The sequence below is a fragment of the Argopecten irradians genome, chromosome 11 (assembly GCF_041381155.1).
Source record: "Argopecten irradians isolate NY chromosome 11, Ai_NY, whole genome shotgun sequence".
NCBI lineage: Eukaryota > Metazoa > Mollusca > Bivalvia > Pectinida > Pectinidae > Argopecten > Argopecten irradians.
The window spans coordinates 20,164,190-20,185,619 of record NC_091144.1 but is presented as its reverse complement, the minus strand read 5'-3'; the positions used below and the strand labels follow the sequence as shown (position 1 = coordinate 20,185,619).

The 21,430-nt window shown below is 34.4% G+C and overlaps 1 protein-coding gene across 1 annotated transcript; it reads left to right on the top strand.

Annotated features, from left to right (window-relative positions):
- Nucleotides 1–1,514: 1,514 nt before the first annotated feature.
- LOC138334942 (tRNA (34-2'-O)-methyltransferase regulator WDR6-like) lies at nucleotides 1,515–21,179 on the top strand. Its single transcript, XM_069283816.1, has 24 exons — nucleotides 1,515–2,037; nucleotides 2,463–2,564; nucleotides 4,151–4,302; nucleotides 5,460–5,569; nucleotides 6,032–6,179; nucleotides 6,588–6,902; nucleotides 7,286–7,348; nucleotides 7,721–7,768; nucleotides 9,278–9,379; nucleotides 10,068–10,141; nucleotides 10,841–11,004; nucleotides 11,546–11,673; nucleotides 12,620–12,808; nucleotides 13,276–13,428; nucleotides 13,901–13,981; nucleotides 14,440–14,619; nucleotides 15,038–15,095; nucleotides 15,813–15,881; nucleotides 16,513–16,939; nucleotides 17,614–18,182; nucleotides 18,652–18,795; nucleotides 20,301–20,392; nucleotides 20,737–20,807; nucleotides 21,007–21,179. The coding sequence occupies exons 1-24, from the start codon at nucleotides 1,962–1,964 to the stop codon at nucleotides 21,107–21,109; spliced, it is 3,618 nt and encodes a 1,205-aa protein (XP_069139917.1). The 5' UTR covers nucleotides 1,515–1,961; the 3' UTR covers nucleotides 21,110–21,179.
- The last annotated feature ends 251 nt before the right edge of the window (nucleotides 21,180–21,430 follow it).

Here is a 21,430-nt window from a genome sequence, read left to right as displayed (position 1 = left end):
TCGTCATTCCTGATAATAGCGGTAGATATTTTTTGCAATTTGTATTTTTGATACGTTGAGTTTTTTCCCTAGTTTACGGATTCTCGCTTCCCAAGATTTTCCTCTCCTTATATACACCCTATGTAGAAGTCGACCCGTATTAACAGTACGTAACCTAGAGTAAAGTCTAAAAACTTCCATGTGTTGTTTTGCTGGACATGATTTCCATCCAAAATCTCCAAGAACTCCAACATTTGACGTATATTTATTTACTCCAAGATAAGCTTGAAATCGTCGCTCGATTTTGTATGTTATTTATTAATCGTTGTTCCGCTATCCCCCAGATGCAGGATCCATATAACATAATTGGTTGTACTATGGATATAACCCATATCAACCCCATCACACATTTATAGTATTGGAGATTGCACTGAGTGATCAAATTACTCTGTATAGATGAGACTAAACAGCTGAATTGATCATTGGAGCAAAGCCATCTATAGAGAAAGACAACCAAACAGTATCAAAATATTAAAGACTATCTTTTAGGAAACAAAACCACATTGTATACACATCCCGCATATCGAACAACATCATCGATACTCCGGGGGTTCCAATAATCTAGGATCTCTCTACAACCCTGGACTACTCTTGATACACACCAAAAGAACGGTATAACGGTGCACTGTGGTTGACTATGTGGCTTTGAAGTAGGGCTCCGCTTTCTCTGTAGTCAAAGGAAATCTTTGCAGGCCTATAATTGGTTCAGCTTTGTTCCTCTGATATCGTATTCATTCAGTAGTATCTCATATTGAAAATTAAGATTAGTGTCCCATGTAACTTATGTTATACGATGACATTTACTTTAACACATGGATGAGTTCGATTTAATTAAAAAAAAATAAGTCGCGTATGGAATTCCTTTAAGAACTTGATCTCCCGACCGGGTCCCGAATTTTAGTAGGATAAAGATAATCCCCAGTCTTTTTTCCCAATAGTGGGAGAATATTAACAAAAAATCTTAACCTGCATATGGTACAAGTACCTTCTGTTTTTCTAATCTATTGATAAATATTATGTATATGTTTTACATCATATTCGGTAAGTTTAACTTGGATATCTTTAATAAAAAAATTACCAATGGATGGATTTACATGTATATATACTATATTTTTATCAAGTACAAGTTTAAAGTTATAGGAAAAAGACTTTCCGTTCAAGTGGTTAAAAATGTTGTTAGAAAAGAGTTAACATTAGCATACTGGAAAAACGACAGGTACGTATTATTACAAAATGTACAATCGGAAGTACCATTTAGGAGTAATGGATGTCATAATGAACTTGTAGATATTATACGTACCTGTATATATGACATTTTTTCCGACAAATTTAAAAAAGAAAGAAATCTTTAATTTATTAAAAAATATTATGTCATCCATTTCACCGACTTTCTAAACGAACACACCTATTCTAGGCGTGTAGCAGCATAGAACGCGCTTTAATTAATTGTCACCTATTTCCGGTTTCTCATTTCCGGTGTAAACAACGTGCTAAACGCACTCACGTGCTCGTTGCTGCGTTAAATCTTATGTTTATATGCTTGTAAATTATTTTATCGTCGTATTTACAACTTGCTTATACATTGTTGAAATTAGAAATGTAGAAAAGAGAGAGAAATGTCTCAATGGATAAAGATAATCGAACAAATTGTGTGATATTGTAACATTCACTGGCTGGTGATCATGATCAACTTGTAGTTCATGATCATATGCATGCCTAATACTTGAGTATTTGCACACTCAAGAGTATAGAGTTGTTATGTTCTCACCATGGTTATGCCGTCGGTATCAGCTGATCAGCAAAAAATCGTAAAATAATTCTGTGGATTCCTTCATACAGATCAGCTGATCAGATAAGATGAAAACTTTGATAATAGATTCCTACTGGATATATAGTTGTGCATCAAATATGTATATGCAGTGATGACGAATGTTAAGTCTACATACCACACGGGTCCAGTGACATCATTGTGTGTTATCAAAGGAAACGTTGTTGCAGGTTAGACTGATTATTATCATTTAAAATACAATAACATGTATACAATAAAGTTTTAAATAATCTTGACTGCAGTCTTTATAAGATGATAAAAATGCATTTATAAGATGAAAAAAAAGAGTTCTGGTGAAATTTCTAATATTGTACAAATGAAATTTAAAAGTGACTGTAATTGAACTTTCTATTTGTTAAACCTTACGTATCGTGTATATGTTAATCTGTGAAATAAAGCTACAAGATCACTGTAAACAGTCTGAAGTCATGAGATCAATAATTGGAAGTTTTCCTTAATTAATCAGAATCAGCTTCACATCACTGCAGATAAAGATACTAAATAATATATCAGTTTTGTGTGATTGAGCATGCAAGAACTAATTTTCCACCCTATTCATTTTTATACAGATTTCACATGAAATACTTACTTACAGGTATAGGAAACAGTCTTTACCTGTATGACTTGACAGAGAGACAGTGCCTGTTGAAGTGTGCAGGAGTGACACCAAGTGGGATTATTCATGGAATCAGAAAATGTAAGTTCTGTGTATATAAAAGTATAATTCAAAGCACTTAATTATATATATGTGCATGAACTAGTCAATCTATTCTTGCTTGGAATCAATTCGTTTTTAGTCCGTATGTTGAGTGATATGTATATATACACTACAGTAGATACATATATACACTTCAGTAGATACATATATACACTACTGTAGATACATATATACACTACAGTAGATTCATATATACACTACAGTAGATGCATATATACACTACAGTAGATACATATATCACACTACAGTAGATACATATATACACTACAGTAGATACATATATACACTACAGTAGATATATACACACTACAGTAGATACATATATACACTACAGTGATACATATATACACTACAGTATATACATATATACACTACAGTAGATACATATATACACTACAGTAGATACATATATACACTACAGTAGATACATATATACACTACAGTAGATACATATATACACTACAGTAGATACATATATACACTACAGTAGATACATATATACACTACAGTAGATACATATATACACTACAGTAGATACATATATACACTACAGTAGATACATATATACACTACAGTAGATACATATATACACTACAGTAGATACATATATACACTACAGTAGATACATATATACACTACAGTTGATACATATATACACTACAGTAGATACATATATACACTACAGTAGATACATATATACACTACAGTAGATACATGTATACACTAAAGTAGATACATATACACACTACAGTAGATACATATATACACTACAGTAGATACATATATACACTACATATATACACTACAGTAGATACATATATACACTACAGTAGATACATATATACACTACAGTAGATACATATATACACTACAGTAGATACATATATACACTACAGTAGATACATATATACACTACAGTAGATACATATATACACTACAGTAGATACATATATACACTAAGCAGATACATATGCACAATCAAGGTACTAGGAGCTATATATAATCAAGTCATTTACATTGATCTTCAAAACCTCACTAGTTCCAGTTGAGAGATAAAGAAAATTCAGTGAATATACAATGTATATATTTATAGATTTGAAATGTTGTTCATTGTTAGATACTATATTAATTAAATTGAATATCCATTCAAATTGTCTGTACTTTAAGTTTAATCATTTTATGTGAAAATCAAGATTAATTTAAAAAATGATTTGATTTGAATTAATTATTTATTTCCGCAAGATTTAAAAAATAATTTGATTTGAATTAATTATTTATTTCTACAAGATTCAAAATGAAATGCACAGTTATGTTAACAGATATGCCAATGCAAAAGAATGTACATTGTAAAGGGCACTAGTCTTATAAAGGACACTCATAAACCCTATTTGATGCAATTTACTTTTAATAGACCTCTGTATATATAAAGAACACCTGTTTATAAAAGGATATTTTTGCTATATGTCCCTTTGATGTAACTGCAATATGTAGTAAAGCATTTTGAATGTTCAGTATACCATGTATATGTACATGTTTTGTAGAAATTAATGATAACATTTTTTCAGCTGATAATGAAGATTCGCTGCTGTGTGTGTTTGGGAGTAAAGCTTTACGAGTGGTAAGGACAGAATTGAGCCCGGGGGTGACAAGTTTGGATCCCCAGGGTGAGGAGTATGTGGCTGATGACTGGATCTGGGATGTATGCTGGCTACAACAGGTATACATATCAGTTTACACATGCGTTCAAGGGTCAGATATTGATAAAGGGAAAAATGCAATACCAGTAGATACTAGACCTTGGAGGTTATTTTGTATCATCACCTGAACAGCTTGCATTGTATTTGGAAATTTGCCTTTTAGGATACTACTTGTAAGAAAAAAAGAATAGCCACTGTATCAAGGACTCACTCAGTTCTGAATAGAACCTAAGGTTAACTGATTGCAGACTTCCATATAATTTATGACATGTTTGTTATACTGTATAGCATTTTGCAAAGTCAATATTTTGTGGTAACATTTTTTTTCAGAGGTTAAATTACATGGTTGAATTCCTATAATTTGGTAATAAAATACATTTATATTATACTATTTTACTTAGGTACATCATTTCTGAATATTTTGTTGATGTTTATGTAACTCTGGTCAATACTAGCTGCAATATACTGCTCGACTAGGGAGAACTTCTCTTTAGCTCAGGCGGTTGAGCATCAGACTAGTAATCCAGAGGTCCCGAGTTCGATCCCTGGCAGAGGCTAGTGTTGTATAATCGGCTAAAAATGATAATCGATCATCGGTTGGAATCGGAAGACTCATCCGATCCGATAATCGCACAAAATGATCAGTTCAATTTTCTATTCAAATTGCCTATAATCTATATATTAAAAGCTTGTTTTGCCCTCTCTGTTATGAGCAGTGGATAGAATGTTGAAAACAAAAATTTCTGGCCTTTTTTTACTGTATTTGGTGAAAATTATTGACATGGAGGAATGTTAGGGAGTTTTCAGTGTTTTTTAGGTTTTTAATAGAAAAATATTTGATTCCCACTGAGTTTAATTTTTTTCCCGATGATCGATTATGACATTTTCAATCGATCATCGGATCGGTTGAGTGTCATCTAGCCAGTTAATCGATTATTGCCGATCATCAATACAACACTAGCAGAGGCAGGTAATAAATTTATTGTAAATCCTGCACCCTATGACATTTAGAATTAACGGATTTTAGTGAAAACACATTCAATTTAGCAAAAATAATTATATGCAAACCACCTGCAAAAACTAGGCACTATACAGTTAATTAGAACTGCTGATAACATAGACAAGATGCCAGCTGTATATAGATGATATACACATGTACTGTTCATGTATTTTGTAGCATGGAAAAAATGACCAGCTTGCAGTAGCTACAGCTCACAATGTGGTGCTGAGACTTGACCAAAAACTGAGGAAGCTGGGGCATGTGGCCTGTGTGGAGAATTGTATTCTGTATCCTTGTGTCTATAGCTTCAAAGCATATCAAACCTTGACCCTGGAGATTTTATATTCTGTAAAACCTTAGATAGTTAACCTAACAAAGATTATTGAGGTGACATTTTAACTTATATTTATAGACCTTTATCTTACTGCTGTGGGTTTCTACACTTTCTACACTCTAGAACAATATCCAATTACTCAGAATAATTTAAACACATTTTAGCTGTATCTATCAATAGTCCATGACATTTAATTGAATTAAGGTGTCTGTACTACATTTTCAAGAATTTACACAGAATATTTTACAACCTTTTTACACTCTTGTGGTTTTGAATCTTCCAGAGTTCTGCCTCACATAAGAGACCAATCCATGTTTACTAAAATCCATGTCATAAACTTAACACCTGAACTATAGATGTAAGTGTACTTAATCTGCAATCATGGTGAAAACTTACATAACCTTGACATCTACAGCTACTGTGCAAAGTTTCTAGGTAGCAGCTGGGAACACCTTGTACTTGCAGCAGGGACAGTCTTCAATCAGGTTTTGTTATGGGCTCCGAACGGTCAGACCAACAGTAACGGTCAGTTAGAGGTCATCCACAAGCTTGTAGGTCACCAGGTATGATATACCGGTACATAGAGGTAAAATGAAACATTCAGTCATTTTCATTTACAAGAAGAGGAACTGGAATTCTATGAATATCTATACAATGTGAAGCACAGGAAAGTAAACTTCAGCATCTTCATGTTGTAAACTTTTTCAAATGTTTCGCCTATTTCAACAGCTTGTTTCACAACAGTATAATAGTAATAACGATAGAGCCCTGCTACTATCCACCTTCAATGCTGCTCATCGAAAGGGTTCATTATTCTTCAAATTGCTATAATACTTCTTTATTGTGTTTCAAGCATTGCCATCTGTTTGATTAAGAGGCAGATTGTCTCACATTATAACAATATTTTTGTCCATACTCTTGGCACAATGTTCATAATTACAGTATCAGGTATAGGCTTATTTCTATTCCAGGGTGTCATATTCTCTATTGAGTTCAGTGTAGCCCAGCGCCAGATCTGTACTGTTTCTGATGATCGTAGTGTGAGGGTCTGGCAGTTTAAGTTCCCAGAAAACAATGAAAAACAGTGTACTCGTGTTACCTCCCCTGATAAAGCTGAAGTTACCTCCCCTGGTGAAGCTAAATTTACCTCACCTGATGAAGCTGGAGTTGTTCCCCTTGATTGGTGGCACCACTGTGAAAGCACAGAGCTGTTTGTATTATACGGACATTCTGCACGAGTTTGGGATGTGAAAATTCTTACCTCTGCCATTGTCAGTGTAGGAGAGGTAATTACTAGGGTATAATTCTGTATCTGATTGACAATAGGAATCGATGAGGGAAAACTTAGCAAAAATCAAGCTATGTATATGTTGATAAATAGTAATGCATTACAATGTTAATCAATAGAAATCAAGACAGATATGCTTGCAAGATTTCAATATATATCAGCTTATAGATTTATTTTACAAATACATGTGTAAGAGACTAAGAGGGATGATTCAGATTAAGTGTGGGCAATTTGGAATAGTATACAGATATTTAAACACAAAACTTGATGATGCCTACCCACTCATGATCATTTAACAAACAATTGATGAGAGTGGTCAGATAATGTATTATGATTTGTGAAATATGAGATGAAATGAGGTAAGTTGTCTATCTGTTACAGGACTCTACATGCTGTGTTTGGGACAACCAAGGGAAGATAACTCAAAGGTTTAAAGGTCACAAGGTAGTGTTACAGTTAAGGGTTTTTAGTTAATCCTCTATTTATGAGTGTTGAGTTTGAAGCCTAGGCTATATGTATATACATGTAGCAGCTGGAGGTTGGGTGTTTTCCCCAGGGAAATCAGGATTTCCTTCTCTGTCAAAATCTGGTTCTATAATGAAATATAAAGATAATGAGCTTATAATAATAAGCTTGTGGCAATCATGATACAAAAAAAAAACAACCCTGAAGTTAAGTATATCTAACACTTAATGCAAATTTGTTTTATTTAATACAAGCCTAAGGAAAGATACTTCAATATATAACAATATGGAATATTACCACTTTTATAAACTCCATTCATTGTCACAGTACATTTTAAAAATTCTTTTGTAGGGTAAGAGTATATGGAGCTTGGCTGTAGAGGATACTGGGAAGTTTGCTGTAAGTACACAAATTAAACTCTTGAAAGTTCTTTTATATGTGTACATGTACATATATATGCTATATAAGACGTAAATGGTGTACTTTTGTATATCCTTGAGGAAAATGGGTTCAAATACTATAGACTAATTATTGAATATTCACATGCAATTAAACTACACATTTCATAGAACGAATATACGTACCTGGCCTGCTATACCTTTCGGCCGGGTACGTAATGGTCCCTATGTCGTAGTGGAGCACTGCCTCAGAAAATCACTCGGGCACAGTTTTCTATACTTTGTTGTACGTTTCCAATTATTTTAAGCATACACATGCATTTATGTATTATTTTTGTCCTAAAATTAACATAACAACCATTCTTAATATCTACTTTACCTCTCAAAAGACATCAAATTCATAATTTGTAGACCTGCAGTATAATATTCCATCAAAAAGACTATCATATTAATATGTGAAAAAAATAATGTCGCTGTGAATTTGATATTTTATACGGTTAAGTTGTATTCCCTAGTAGGTAAGTGATATCAAATAAGTCAGATAGAATGCATTCAGACATATTAATAATGGTTTGCACAAACATTTCTTTGCTCCATTAGCAGTAATAGGCAAAAATTGTAGCTCTAAAGACGACACCATTATCTGTCCAAAAGTCTTTTGAGCTACACTATTTCAGTTACATATTTCACAACTTCACTAGTGTTAAAGATGCTCCACCGCTGACAAATGGTATTTTTTCACTATCAAAAGCAGGAGTAGACGATGTAGTATTTTTCTTCAGTTATTAAACTTACTTACTTTACACCATTACCACCATTGAAAAGTTTGAGCTTCTAATTTTACTTCAAGTTAAAAATATGAAAAAGAATTAATTGCATCCCGAAAAAAATCTGTGGCACTATATTCTATATGGAATGAAGTATTGATTGCGCATGCACCAAAGGCAAAATAAATTATTTTATGTTATTTTTTTGTGTTAATTATACCTTTATATACACGATTATTCACAAATTATTGTTCAAATAATGAATATCATTTATGCTCTGTCGGCGGTGGAGCATCTTTAAGAAATAGCGAAAATTAATTGCCTCAAAAATGTTCTTAGCACACGTAAAGTAGAACCATATGACTTTAGGTTGTGAAATTAAATTGCCATGAAAAGGTCATAAGACATGAAAACGCAAAATTTAGTTGCTGCAAATTATAAATTGTGTTCGAGGTCCCTCGTGAATTTTCGCAAAAATTTGAGTCTCAATTAAACAAGGTGCTATACATACCCTGGTATAATTTGGCCGGAATTACAAAATCTGATGTCTAAATATGAGTTGATTTACAGTGTTGTGATACTCATTCAACAATTAAATGTATTAGCTTGGTACTTGTTAGGTATTGAAAAACATATGTCTTAAGTATTGCCTAGAACACTTCAATCTTCATTTCTATTGGGTCACTATTTCTGCTTGCCAATGGGTCATTAATTAATGAGACTCTATTTTGCTTGTTGTGTAGGTGACTGGAGGGGGAGACTGCAGTATCAGAGTGTGGCACATGGACGGAGATCAATTGTCGGACCAGATAATGTCTCAGGTGTTAGCAATACCAAAACAACAGGTAGGACTCTCAATAAATAACAAACATACATTTATGCATACCTTAGGCCAAAAACAAAAATAAGTCTGTTTAGGGTTACCCAACCAACCCTAATTTTTTATCCCCGACCCAAATTTTTTCCAACTTTTTCTACGAAAAAAAGTCAAAAGTCGAGATTTCGATCTCAGATCCTGGTTCCAGCCATTATTTTAGAGTTAAAGACACTAAGAAAAAAAATCCTTCTGAACAACCAACCCAATTTTTTTGCTAATGTAACCCTAAACATAATCTTTTTTTGGCCTTATTCATTACACTGAAGCATCTTGTAATGTTCTACGATTAACTTAATTATGTTAATTATACACTGCCAATGCCCCACCCACCTTCAGCATTGAGATATCCAGACATATTTCCACAAGCCCTCCACTTCTGGTTACACTATTAATTAGCACTATTGATATGTTATAGTTTTGCCCCTAGTGTTACATAACCTCAGCTTTGTGATCAGTTCATCTCCTGTGAGATAAACTGAAATTTCCTGAATGACAAAAATACACATTAAAGATCCGTTCATATCTGCAGCACTGTATTGAGTTTTTGTCTGTGAAATATGTTTTTTGTCGCCAGATATAAATAATTAAGTTCATCATTAGTGATGTGGTGCACACTTCAAAATCAAGCCCTCAGTTTTTCTCTATTTGCATTACAGGACAAAGACAAAGATTTTCCACGTATTGTTGCCATGGTAACCTGGGATTGTGTGATGATCATGACCAATGAGGGGTTAGTAATTACTAGTGTAGCTTCACATGTGACATATATCTCTATATGACATATATATATAGCTTAAAAATCATGTAACAAAACTACTTGTTATCATCATCACAACATTAAAACATCATATGATTCAAAAATATTTCTTTAGAAAAAACTATCTAACATAGATTAAAAATATTACACCTGTATTACCTGTATGATAACCTAAAAGATTACATTAGATATAATCAGAAGAAAATCAGAATATATATAAAGTGATATTTCTAGAGCATTGACGATATTTTCATGGAATGACTGTAACTTATTATATTGTTTAGGTAAGTTATGTTATGGAAGGACAGAAAAGATGCTAATTGTGTAAAGATTCCTACATTTAGTTTGGTTTTTTTAACTTCATATTAACAATCAGAGTCATTTAAGGCATACCAGGTTTGTAAGGGAGGAAAGCCAGTGTACCCAGAGAAAAATCACTGACCAGCACTCACTACCTGGTAACTATTATACATGGGATTCGAACTTGTGACCCAGAGGTGGATGGCTTTAAATTGTGGTATATTTATAATGTTATATTGGGACATCTTACATGTAACTACTTGACCATTGCTGTTCCATTCCTAAATCTATATATTTACTGATTATAGTGTATATAAATTATGTTTGCTATTTTTTTTCAAGACATATTCTGTAAATTATTTATATTTACAGACGTCTGTTGCTACATGACCTGATAGATAAAACCTGGAGGACTCTGATGTCTGATGTGACCTTCACCTCTTACACAGTCCTATCACTAAGTCCTTACCATGCCCACCTCGTCGCCCTGGGCAACATCTCCGGGACGCTACGTCTATTGTACACTAAACAGTCTGGTAATGCCAAAATTATATCTTATTCTTTTATATACATTTGGTGTTATATTAAATTATAAGATCTGTATCTGTTAGATTAAAAACTACTGTATTTTTAAATTAATTTGCATGGTACAAAATTATTGGACTAATTCACATACCACATGATACCTGATAATGTTTGAGCGAGACTATAGTTTCTAATATTTGGTGATGAAATGACGTCAAAATATGATATCCCACGCTAACGTCATTTCAGCAGGAATGATTACAACGAGTTATGTTTCATCACCACTGGAGATACTTATATCGGGTTTCATTTGGTATGTGAATTAATCCCATTCAGAAAAAAACAATAATGTTTCTGATAATGATTTATAACATCTAATGAAAACTTATATTTTAAATTAAAAGCTGGTAAACAATGCAAGTAATGAATTAAAAGATACAATTTTCCAATAATTATAGCAGAATTCAGAATTCAGAAAATGTCACATAAAAGGTACTGCACTAACCTATGGTGTCCCACTGACAGTGAAATGAAGTTTTATATTCCATACAGATCCGTCCAGCACTTCAATGAGTGTGGAGTGGTGTCAGAGTGATGTTGATGTTCATACTGGCAAGGTTTACAGTATTACCTGGATCTCAGCCTCTTGTCTACTGACTAGTGGACCCGACGGAGAAATGGTCAGTGTCAAATTGTTGAAAGTATAATTCAGGGTTATATAGATATAAAATTGAATTTTGTAGCATGAAACATGTTACAAAAAATTGTATCTAAAAACCTGTGTACAACCTTTATCATACCACTTTGTATTTGTGTGAAAGAATTGTGCTTCAGGTCATAAATGTGAAATGACTGTGTTGACTTGTGTATATGTGGACAGCTGAGAGATAAACTATGAATTTTTACTGTGAATATTTTCCCACACTTGCCACCTGCTTCTTCCTTCCATTCCTCTTTTAATTACCTTCCCTTAGATTGATATTCTTCTTTGTTACTTTTGTTAGCAACAACATAATAAGTTCTTACATTTAACTGTGATAAATAAATATGCCTGTATGTATCATCAAACATGACTGTAAATACCACACAATGAACAAGAAGTAATGGTCTTTATAACCAAGTGGTCTTTAAACACAGATCATATTGATATTATCCTTTCAAGCTCACTCCTGATGAGCTCACCCCTGATGAGCTCACACCTTACAAGCTCACCCCTGATGAGCTCACTCCTAATGACTTCACTCCTGATGAGCTCACTCCTTACAAGCTCACCCCTGATGAGCTCACTCCTTACAAGCTCACTTCTGATGAGCTTACTCATGACAAGCTCACTCCTGATCAGCTCACTCCTTACAAGCTCACTCCTGATTAGCTCACTCCTGATGAGCTCACTCCTAACAACTTCACCCCTGTTGAGCTCACTCTGTACAAGCTCACCCCTGATGAGCTCACTCCTTACAAGAACACTCCTGATGAGCTCACTCCTTTCAAGCTCACCCCTGATGAGCTCACTCCTAATGCCTTCACCCGTGATGAGCTCACACTTAACAAGTTTACTCCTAATAAGCTCACTCCTAAACTATAACTTATGTCATCTAAGTTTATATATTTTCCCCATATTACCAGGTCCTATGGAATTTAGAGCTCTCTTCAAACCAGACAAAACTTCATAAAAAATGCTGTCTAGATTTACCTCCCAGTAAACATCGGTGGGTGTCGGCTGCCACAGTGACCTCTGACCTCTTGGTGTGTGGAGACCGTATGGGAAGTGTACATGTCTACACCCTGAGAACATCATCTGTTGTCCAATCACAGGTAAATTCATGTTCCTGGAAAAAGTTATACCATCTATGGCATTTAGAAATTAGGGGATGCTATCTGTAACTTCCATCTATGAGCCTTAGTTACCTTAAATGCTAGTCATGATATCGTAATAAAATATACTACTATAAACCAACCTTTCTTTTGCCGCGACTAAATTCCGTGATTTTATTTCAAAACAAGTTCATGAAGATTAACATTCTTGGATTTAAAATTTTATATCAATATCATTAATGGAGATATTAATTCGTGAAGATCAACTTTCAAAAATGTATATGGATCATGAAATTTGTAAAAGCTCACATGAAAGACAGTTGCTTTAGAGCAAGTATTCATGTCACCATTCCAATTTCTGTTAGCAAGTTGTTTCAGTGTGAAGATGTTATCAGAAGTTATATGTATCCACATAATCGGTGTAAACTGCCCTGTGTCATGGTATCTACGTTTTTCAATTATTTCAGTCACCTGCTCAGACCTTCTATAGGATTCATGGGAAAACTTGTGTGACTCACATCTGTTGCCATGACAACTATATATACACGGCAGGGAGGGATGGCATTTATAATCAGTATGAGGTTAAAGAGGAGAAACTGGCTCTTCTCCATAGCAACAAGGTAACTACAGACAGTGTGTGCATCGGTATGATGTTACACTGACAGGTATAGATAATGTATATGTTAAGGTATAAAAAATAAAGGTCACAAGAGATCAATGAAGGTCATGTGGCCATTAATATAAAAGAGTTTTCATGAAAATAAAATACATGTGTTGAGTCATAGGTAAATAACAAAAGTTAAGTTTGCTCAATTTAATGAACATCCTTTTATAACAGCCAAGTATATATGTGCCAGGAGGTTGAGAAAATCCGGAGTGCCAAGAGAAAAAACAGGTTAGTTAGTACCTGGGAACTGTCCCACATGAGTTCCAAGCTTGCAACCCAGAGGGTTATGGTAATATATCAACACATCTTAATCATGTGAATTAGGCACAGCAGCTAACTCCTTGCTCCAATTAAAATTGATAAACCAGGGCTCTACTTACAATATAAGTATTGTTTGGTGAAGTTTTGTAACTCTTTTACTGCAGATTCACAAAGGATTTGATTGGTTGGACAGATTGGATTTTACCTGTAAAGATGGTGACCTCCTTGTGTATGGTTTCCATTCAGTAAGTCGTCTCTGTGAAAAATTGCTAACAAGTTTAACTTCAATCTGTTCACTTCAACTTATGATAAACAATTTTTCCTGTCGAGTGAGTTATATATGTGAAGAACAATTAAACACTGATGAGTGATCAAACCATGAGGTCTTTGCAGTGTGAAGTTTGGTTGACATGTTATTTACCATGCATATAACAGTACACTACTTTGACATGGTTCTTTTTACATCAATAATCAAATCCCATATAGAATTACATTTATTTACTACTTGAATGATATACCTGTATGTGGAAAAATGAAGTAGGGACTTTACTGCATCAGGTTACACTAAGAGCGCAATTTTTACCTAAGCTCAGTACTATGAAATTTTCAATCTCCTTCTAGACTTCAATACATAGCAAAATTTTGTATCTGAAACCTGGATAGCAAGAATCAACATATATCTTAAGTGAATTTTATTTTGTAGAATAATTTTGTACTATGGAGCAGCCAGAACAATCAGAGACTTGTTCAAATACCATGTGGGGGAGGACACAGAGCCTGGGACAGCCGTATCCATGACAACACCATCCGATATGTGTACATTAGGACAGGAGAAGTAGTGTTATGTGAGACAGAGCTTTCCACAAACCAAGTCCTACTCAAGGTAACAGCACAGCTCAGATCTGACCCTTACTGTTATTCTAAATAGTACAGAAAAAATACTGTAACTCATATTCTACATAACTAACTATAAACAAAAATTGAAGGCATTAATGACAGTTGAGTGCTCCATTCCTACTTACTTCATGTTTGATGGCATTTAATCATGCATGAAAACGAGGTCATATCTAATGGAAAGTCAGAGAAAAACACCGACATCTACGGTAGCTGAAAGAGCCTACTAGATAGTACTCCAAAATGGTTTTGAATTTGTAATTTTAGTGAGAGATGATTCGTTGTAGAGGGTCAGTATACACTTTGTTCACTCAACTTACAGTTAAAAAGCCCACCAAATATGGTCATAAATTTCCAACTAAGCACTGACAGAAATCTGATATTCAGTTAGTATTTATCTGTTTTAGGAAAGTCTCCATGGCAGAGAAATGACAGACATTCTTCATGTTAGGACCTATGACCTTGGTAAGTATTTATCATTGCATATCTCAGAGTTATCTCCCTTGTCGATAGGTATCAATTGTGATGTCATTCTTTTGTGAGAGAAATTCTTGTGGTTTTCTCTGAAAAGTTTAACTTTTTGTTTCAATCACATTACGTCACAATAAATGCCTACCTGCAAGGGCAGGTAACTCTTTGATATGCAAATATGAGATATGTCAGGGAGGTTGTGACCAAACAGTCAATTTATTCTATTGTAATGAAGAGGTAACACATGAGAGATATATACAGTGTTTTAGAGAATTGATTGATAAGTCATGTCTAATTATTTGCCAGGATAAATATACCTTGACAGCTTTTTAGTTGTAAAGTTTTGGTATATATAGTGTCATATGGAACACTGGAATTTCTAAAAAAATGGTAGTTCATTAAGTGTCAACTTAGCTCAATATAATTTTAATTCAAAATTGATGATGATCTGGTTAGCACAATTAAGTATGTGTTTGCTATGATAACAATTTACAGAAAAAATAGTTGAAGTGTAATCAGTTTTTAGCACAAGGTGTTTGGCATAAAAAGTACATAAAGAAGATAACTGCGTGCTCAAATATGTCTGTTTATAGGAAAAATTAGCTACATAAAGCATGACCTTGCTATCTGATATTATCTTATTTCATGCATAACATTATTAGGAATAGATAACAATGAGTGATCGTTCCTGTTTAACCTTTTCCTCACTAGGTGGCAGCCCTGTGCATGTCCTTGGTACCTGTAGTGAAGATACACAGGTCAACATCCTGTCATTAACATGTATCCTTAAAACCTGGTCAGAAAGTGTCATTTTGTCCTCATACAATCTATCACCTTGTAAACGTTCAGTGTGTATGAAAAAAGGTATGGTGTTTTTTTCACTACAAGAATATATATATCCTTCCATTTCAAACTCACAGCAGAAATACTAGAATTTAAATAAAAGAAGATGTTATAAATAAATTAGGACCCAATATTGATATGTAGGTGCTCTATATAGTAAGAAGTTGTTCACAACTACACAAGGATTTAACTAAAATGGATCAACATCATAGGTTGCCTGTGTTAGAGTCTGATACCCTGGTGGGTCAGCCATGTAGCAGGGTCCTTCTTGACTTGTCAGTATTTCAGACTAGTTTTGTTGGGGTTTTTGTTTCCTACATTTTTATTCTTTTTCTTTTTTTTTCATATTCTTATTGAAATATGATCAATTTTTTAAAATGTTTATATTGTTTCTTTTTCAAAAAGATTAAAGTTATTGACATACATTAGATTACAGTAATATTAATAAACAATTTGAAAGAACATGTATTATAAAAGTGACAAACTATAGCTGCACAAATTTTCATGTCAATATGAGGTCTTCTATCACAGCTGACATTGTTGTATACCTCCTTAACAATCTCTGAAGATAACAGCCACGGAGTGATGAACCTGAACCAGCTAGCATCTCTACAAGGCCACATCTCCAGTGTACGTACTTTGGCTTTGTGTCGCTCAGGGTTACCATGGAAACAGTCTAATTCTGACAGGATTCTGTTGTTCTCTGGAGGAGGCAGAGCACAGCTCCTTATATGGAGAGTAACCATTCCAAAATCCTCTGGTCTTCATGGAAATGCTGAATCAATGGGAGATCAATTTTCCCATGAAACTTTGTGTAATTATATGATGGATCGCTGGAATAATAAGAACAGGAAGCCATGGAAAGGCCACGACCTCAAACCTAACCCAGAAACTCGATTTATGGACCTTGCGGCAGTAACGGCACAGGATGTATGGCCGTCAGCGCCACCTGGTGTACATGTTGTAATGACAGCTTGTTCAGATGGTTATGTAAGGTAAATACAAACAAGTATGATTATGTTCCGTATAATACACAAACATCTGTATTCAGTTTTCTATAAAGAGTTTGAGATTTTTGTCACACAACCATCCAACACTGTAATACTGTATCTGACTAAAAGCCCATGGCCATTGTCATGTCAGTAAAACATTGTGGATATTATGGCTGATTGAATGAAAGATTTATCAAAATCACTGATTGAATGGACATTTAACAATTAAAAAGTTTGTTTTGCCATATTGAAAAAAACAAATGTCCTTGGTAATAATTTGCATTACGTAGTCTCTCAGTTTCAATGATAGTTTCACTATTAACAACATTGTAGCATTTTGTCCCCTATTTCTCTCTGACATCAAAAAAAGCGAAAACTTAGGTAAATATAATGCAAAAATCTGTCCCTGTAGTAATATACTATACCTTTCTAATATTGAAAGGAAATTCCATTCAATTTCAAGTGCAAGAAAATTAATCTTTGCAAACCTCTTTTTAAACTAAAATCGCAAAATTTAGTAGTCGCGAAAAAATGTTTACAGTAATCTGGTGTGAACAAGGGATTCACCCTAGATCATGTGACTGTATCAGACTGGTCATACCCGAGAATCTTACATGTATGCCATATGTCAAATTTAACATGTTTCTTCTTATTAACTGTAGAAATAAATATTTCAGATTCTATTGTTTTGATGAGGGGTTACGGGCCCTGACAGTCCTTGGGGAGTCTGCCTTCCATGATCACTGTGTACTACAAGTACGGGGCATCATCCATCGTCCACCTGATGCTGTCAGCCATCTTGTGTGTGTCTCCGCTGCCACCGATGGGCGTGTTGCATTCTGGGATCTTAATCACCTTGTATTGGATTTCATTGAAAAAACTTATTTTGAAAAACATCCAGTCAACAAAATGCCTGGTATATGTTCTGGTGAAGGGGAAGGATATAATGACATTGAGAATGATTCCAAAAAAATATGTGCAGAAGAATTAGATTTTTCTTTGAAAAATGATTGTCACAATAAACATTTACCTGAAGAGGGTTGTCCGAGTGTAGACAGATCCTGTCATGAAGAATGTGATGACATACAAGATGAACAGGATTTTAGGAGCTCAACACACACACAGCATTGTAATAAGTTGGTGAAAACAATGGTTGCTGCTACTTTCAGAGAAATTTTGGATCCTATTTTTGTGATACCGTCACATCAGTCAGGAGTAAACAGTCTGCATGTCTTCAAAGTAGCAGGTAGGTGATCGTCATGTCAATAGGTAAATGATAGCAAATAGCATTAAAATCAAACCAGTAATGATCCTCATTGGTTAATTATCGCCCGTAAACGGAAGTGAAGTGACGTCACAGTTGTCTTAAGCATCGTAAGGGGCAAACAGAGTTAGGAGGAGAAGTCACCATTAGTCAGCACCACATAGTTAGTAGTATGACGGTATATAATGTAAAAGGTTACCTTAACTGGCATGTGGTCTTATACACAGGTCTAATTGGTTAATTCATACTCCAAGAAAATGGTCTTTAAAAAGCAGGTGGTCTTTATATAAAGGTGGTCACTTAGAGAGGTTGTACTGTATTACACTTTAGAAAGATGAAAAATTGACAAGGGTATATATCTTCATGTACACATTAAAGATTGTTATATAATTTTAAAAGATTATTACATAACAGATTGTTGTATATGAAGATGGTCATATTTACATTACAGATTGTGGTTACCTGGTAGGAAGTGGAGGAGATGACAATGCTCTCAGGCTATCAAGCATCACCATGGCATCCAACAAAGACATATTAGGGATCACAACCAACTGGAGCGTGTCGGAGGAAAATGCTCACTCAGCCCAAATTACAGGTAAGAAAAAGAAGGTAAAACCAGATTACATGTTAGCATGAAGAGTTGTGTCCTGTTCACAGCTTATAAGACTACAACTTTGTACATATCATAGTTTAGAAGGATTACATAGGTCACAACTAAGACAGTCACTGTACATGGTTACACAGATCATAGTTGAGAATTTACAGGTTTGCACAAATCACAGCTAATTCTTATCTGTAGAAGGTTGCTCAGATCACAACTAAGACTGTAGAAGGTTGCTCAGATCACAACTAAGACTGTAGAAGGTTGCTCAGATCACAACTAAGACTGTACAAGGTTGCTCAGATCACAACTAAGACTGTACAAGGTTATGTTGCTCAGATCACAACTAAGACTGTACAAGGTTACGTTGCTCAGATCACAACTAAGACTGTACAAGGTTACGTTGCTCAGATCATAACTAAGACTGTACAAGGTTGCTCAGATCACAACTAAGACTGTAGAAGGTTATGTTGCTCAGATCACAACTAAGACTGTAGAAGGTTGCTCAGATCACAACTAAGACTGTAGAAGGTTGCTCAGATCACAACTAAGACTGTACAAGTGTATACCTAGATTGAGTGTAACATCATGACTTCCAGTCCCCTGAACCCATCACATACCATTTATGTGCATTGTAGTTACGACCTGAAAACATTAGCATTATAAGCAGTGATCAGTACTAGTGCAAACCTATTTATTACATAATTTGTTTACGCCAATCTATATATGAAGAAATATTATATTTTCAACTATTATCCCGAAAGTTCAATCAAACCTTGTTATATTGCACTGTTCGAAGTTATATTGCACGCTTCCATGGAAACGTTATATTGCACGGTTCGAGATGTTATATTGCACGGCTTTAGGAACAACTCGCTGTTGTTGTCTAGTTTTGTAGAAAACTTCCGAGGAATCGCGCGTAACAGTGAGTTACGTTATTATGACGTCACAAAGGTTCACGCTCAATTTCGCGCTAACTTAATAGATCTTGAATCAAGCACGTCATGTAGACGTTTATCGAGTAGAGGACAGACACAATGAATGAGTTAAATTAAAAGGCTGCATGCAGGTCTAATAATGTTAAAGAAGACAATAAGACATCCAAACCGGAGTTACAACCTGACGTTCGTGTGCTATACGTCAAACTTCAATAGGATTTGAAGCTTTTGTTAAATGATTGTCATATTCGTTTTATAACAATATTCAACTGAAAACTGGTGATTATGTAATAAAACAAATATTCCATGGATTACGGTGCTCTAGTTCATAATATTTACCCCTCGGTGGTGGTAATCAACAAATATTATATTGCACTCGGCCTTCGGCCTCGTGCAATATAACATTTGTTGATTACCACCACCTCGGGTTAAATATTATGAACTAGAGCACAGTAGGCCATGAAATATTTGTATAATATCCATATAGCCATTTAAGTATAGCATATAGTTGTACTTTTGATAAAAACCTCGTTTAATAGCACAATTCTTTTCTGTTCGTAGGTCTATGTGTGATTGGAGAAAGACAGGTACTGACAGCCTCAGTGGACCAGAGGGTTTGTCTGTGGAACATCTCCTCAGAAAGTGACCCTCGAGTAAGTATAGACTAGTATATCTATATACATGTATATATATATATGGCTAGCATCTTCATGGAAATGGATCAATTAATTCAGATATCAACCTCCGTCTGTCTTACCCTTGCTAAAATTCAGCTTATATTTCAAGACAATGATCATGTATTCTCTAATTTTGAATTATCATGGCTCAATCATAATATTTTGCCTGTGAGATTTGTACATAAAGAAAAAAACCTTTTTGTTTCGATATGTTGTCCAAGTAAGTTGATGGTGCACATTGTTATGAAATCAGAATGATGCCAGCTTGTCTTTACATTGATGTTAGTATGATTATCTGTATTTTTATATATACTTTTCAGATACAAATGGTCTGGTGTAAATTTATACAAGTTTCTGACGTTTCCAGTATCAGTGTGTGGGACTCAGATAAGTACGGAATCAATTACATAGGACTATTTATTTCATCAGACAGAACTAGAGAATGGCTGTTAGAAATTTGAAAATGGGCCAGCATATTACTTAATAGTAATTTTACTTTTGTCTCGTGTTAAAACCACCAACAGAGTATATTTACATGTATATATTACATTCCTTTTCTACAATTGACTTTCCGGTTTCTTTTCTTTCAGCCTGAACATACTGGTTGCTGGTGTTGGTGTGGAAATGCTGTCTGTGGATAAGGACTGTGAAAATGAGGCGTCTGCTCTTTTAAAATCAAAGAAATTTCAGTGACAAAGACTCATAAAAAAGTGAGGTGAATTTAAGTGTCTTCTAAATCAGAATAAAATCTGATGTATATTTATGAATTGAATTACTTGCTTGTTTTCTACCATTCTGATCTATCAAGAGTTTCTTCCCTTCGTTGAACTCTATTGGGAGTACACAGGCCAGAGGTCAGAATGGTTTTCTACAGGGCGAAACCATTACAAAGAACCATTTTCACTCATACAATTATGTCCTTTTAAAACTACATAGTGTTCTACGATGGTTATCAAAAGGGATTACGATAACAGACAAATACATTTATACATAAATTTGAGCACAATTTGTAAC

Bases quoted from the DNA above. Each gene is read 5' to 3' on its own strand.
- LOC138334942 (XM_069283816.1), top strand. From the start codon at position 1,962: ATGACGAATGTTAAGTCTACATACCACACGGGTCCAGTGACATCATTG. The intron at 4,303-5,459 runs GTATACATATCA...TGTATTTTGTAG, and splicing joins ATGTATGCTGGCTACAACAG to CATGGAAAAAATGACCAGCT. The intron at 11,005-11,545 runs GTAATGCCAAAA...TATTCCATACAG, and splicing joins ATTGTACACTAAACAGTCTG to ATCCGTCCAGCACTTCAATG.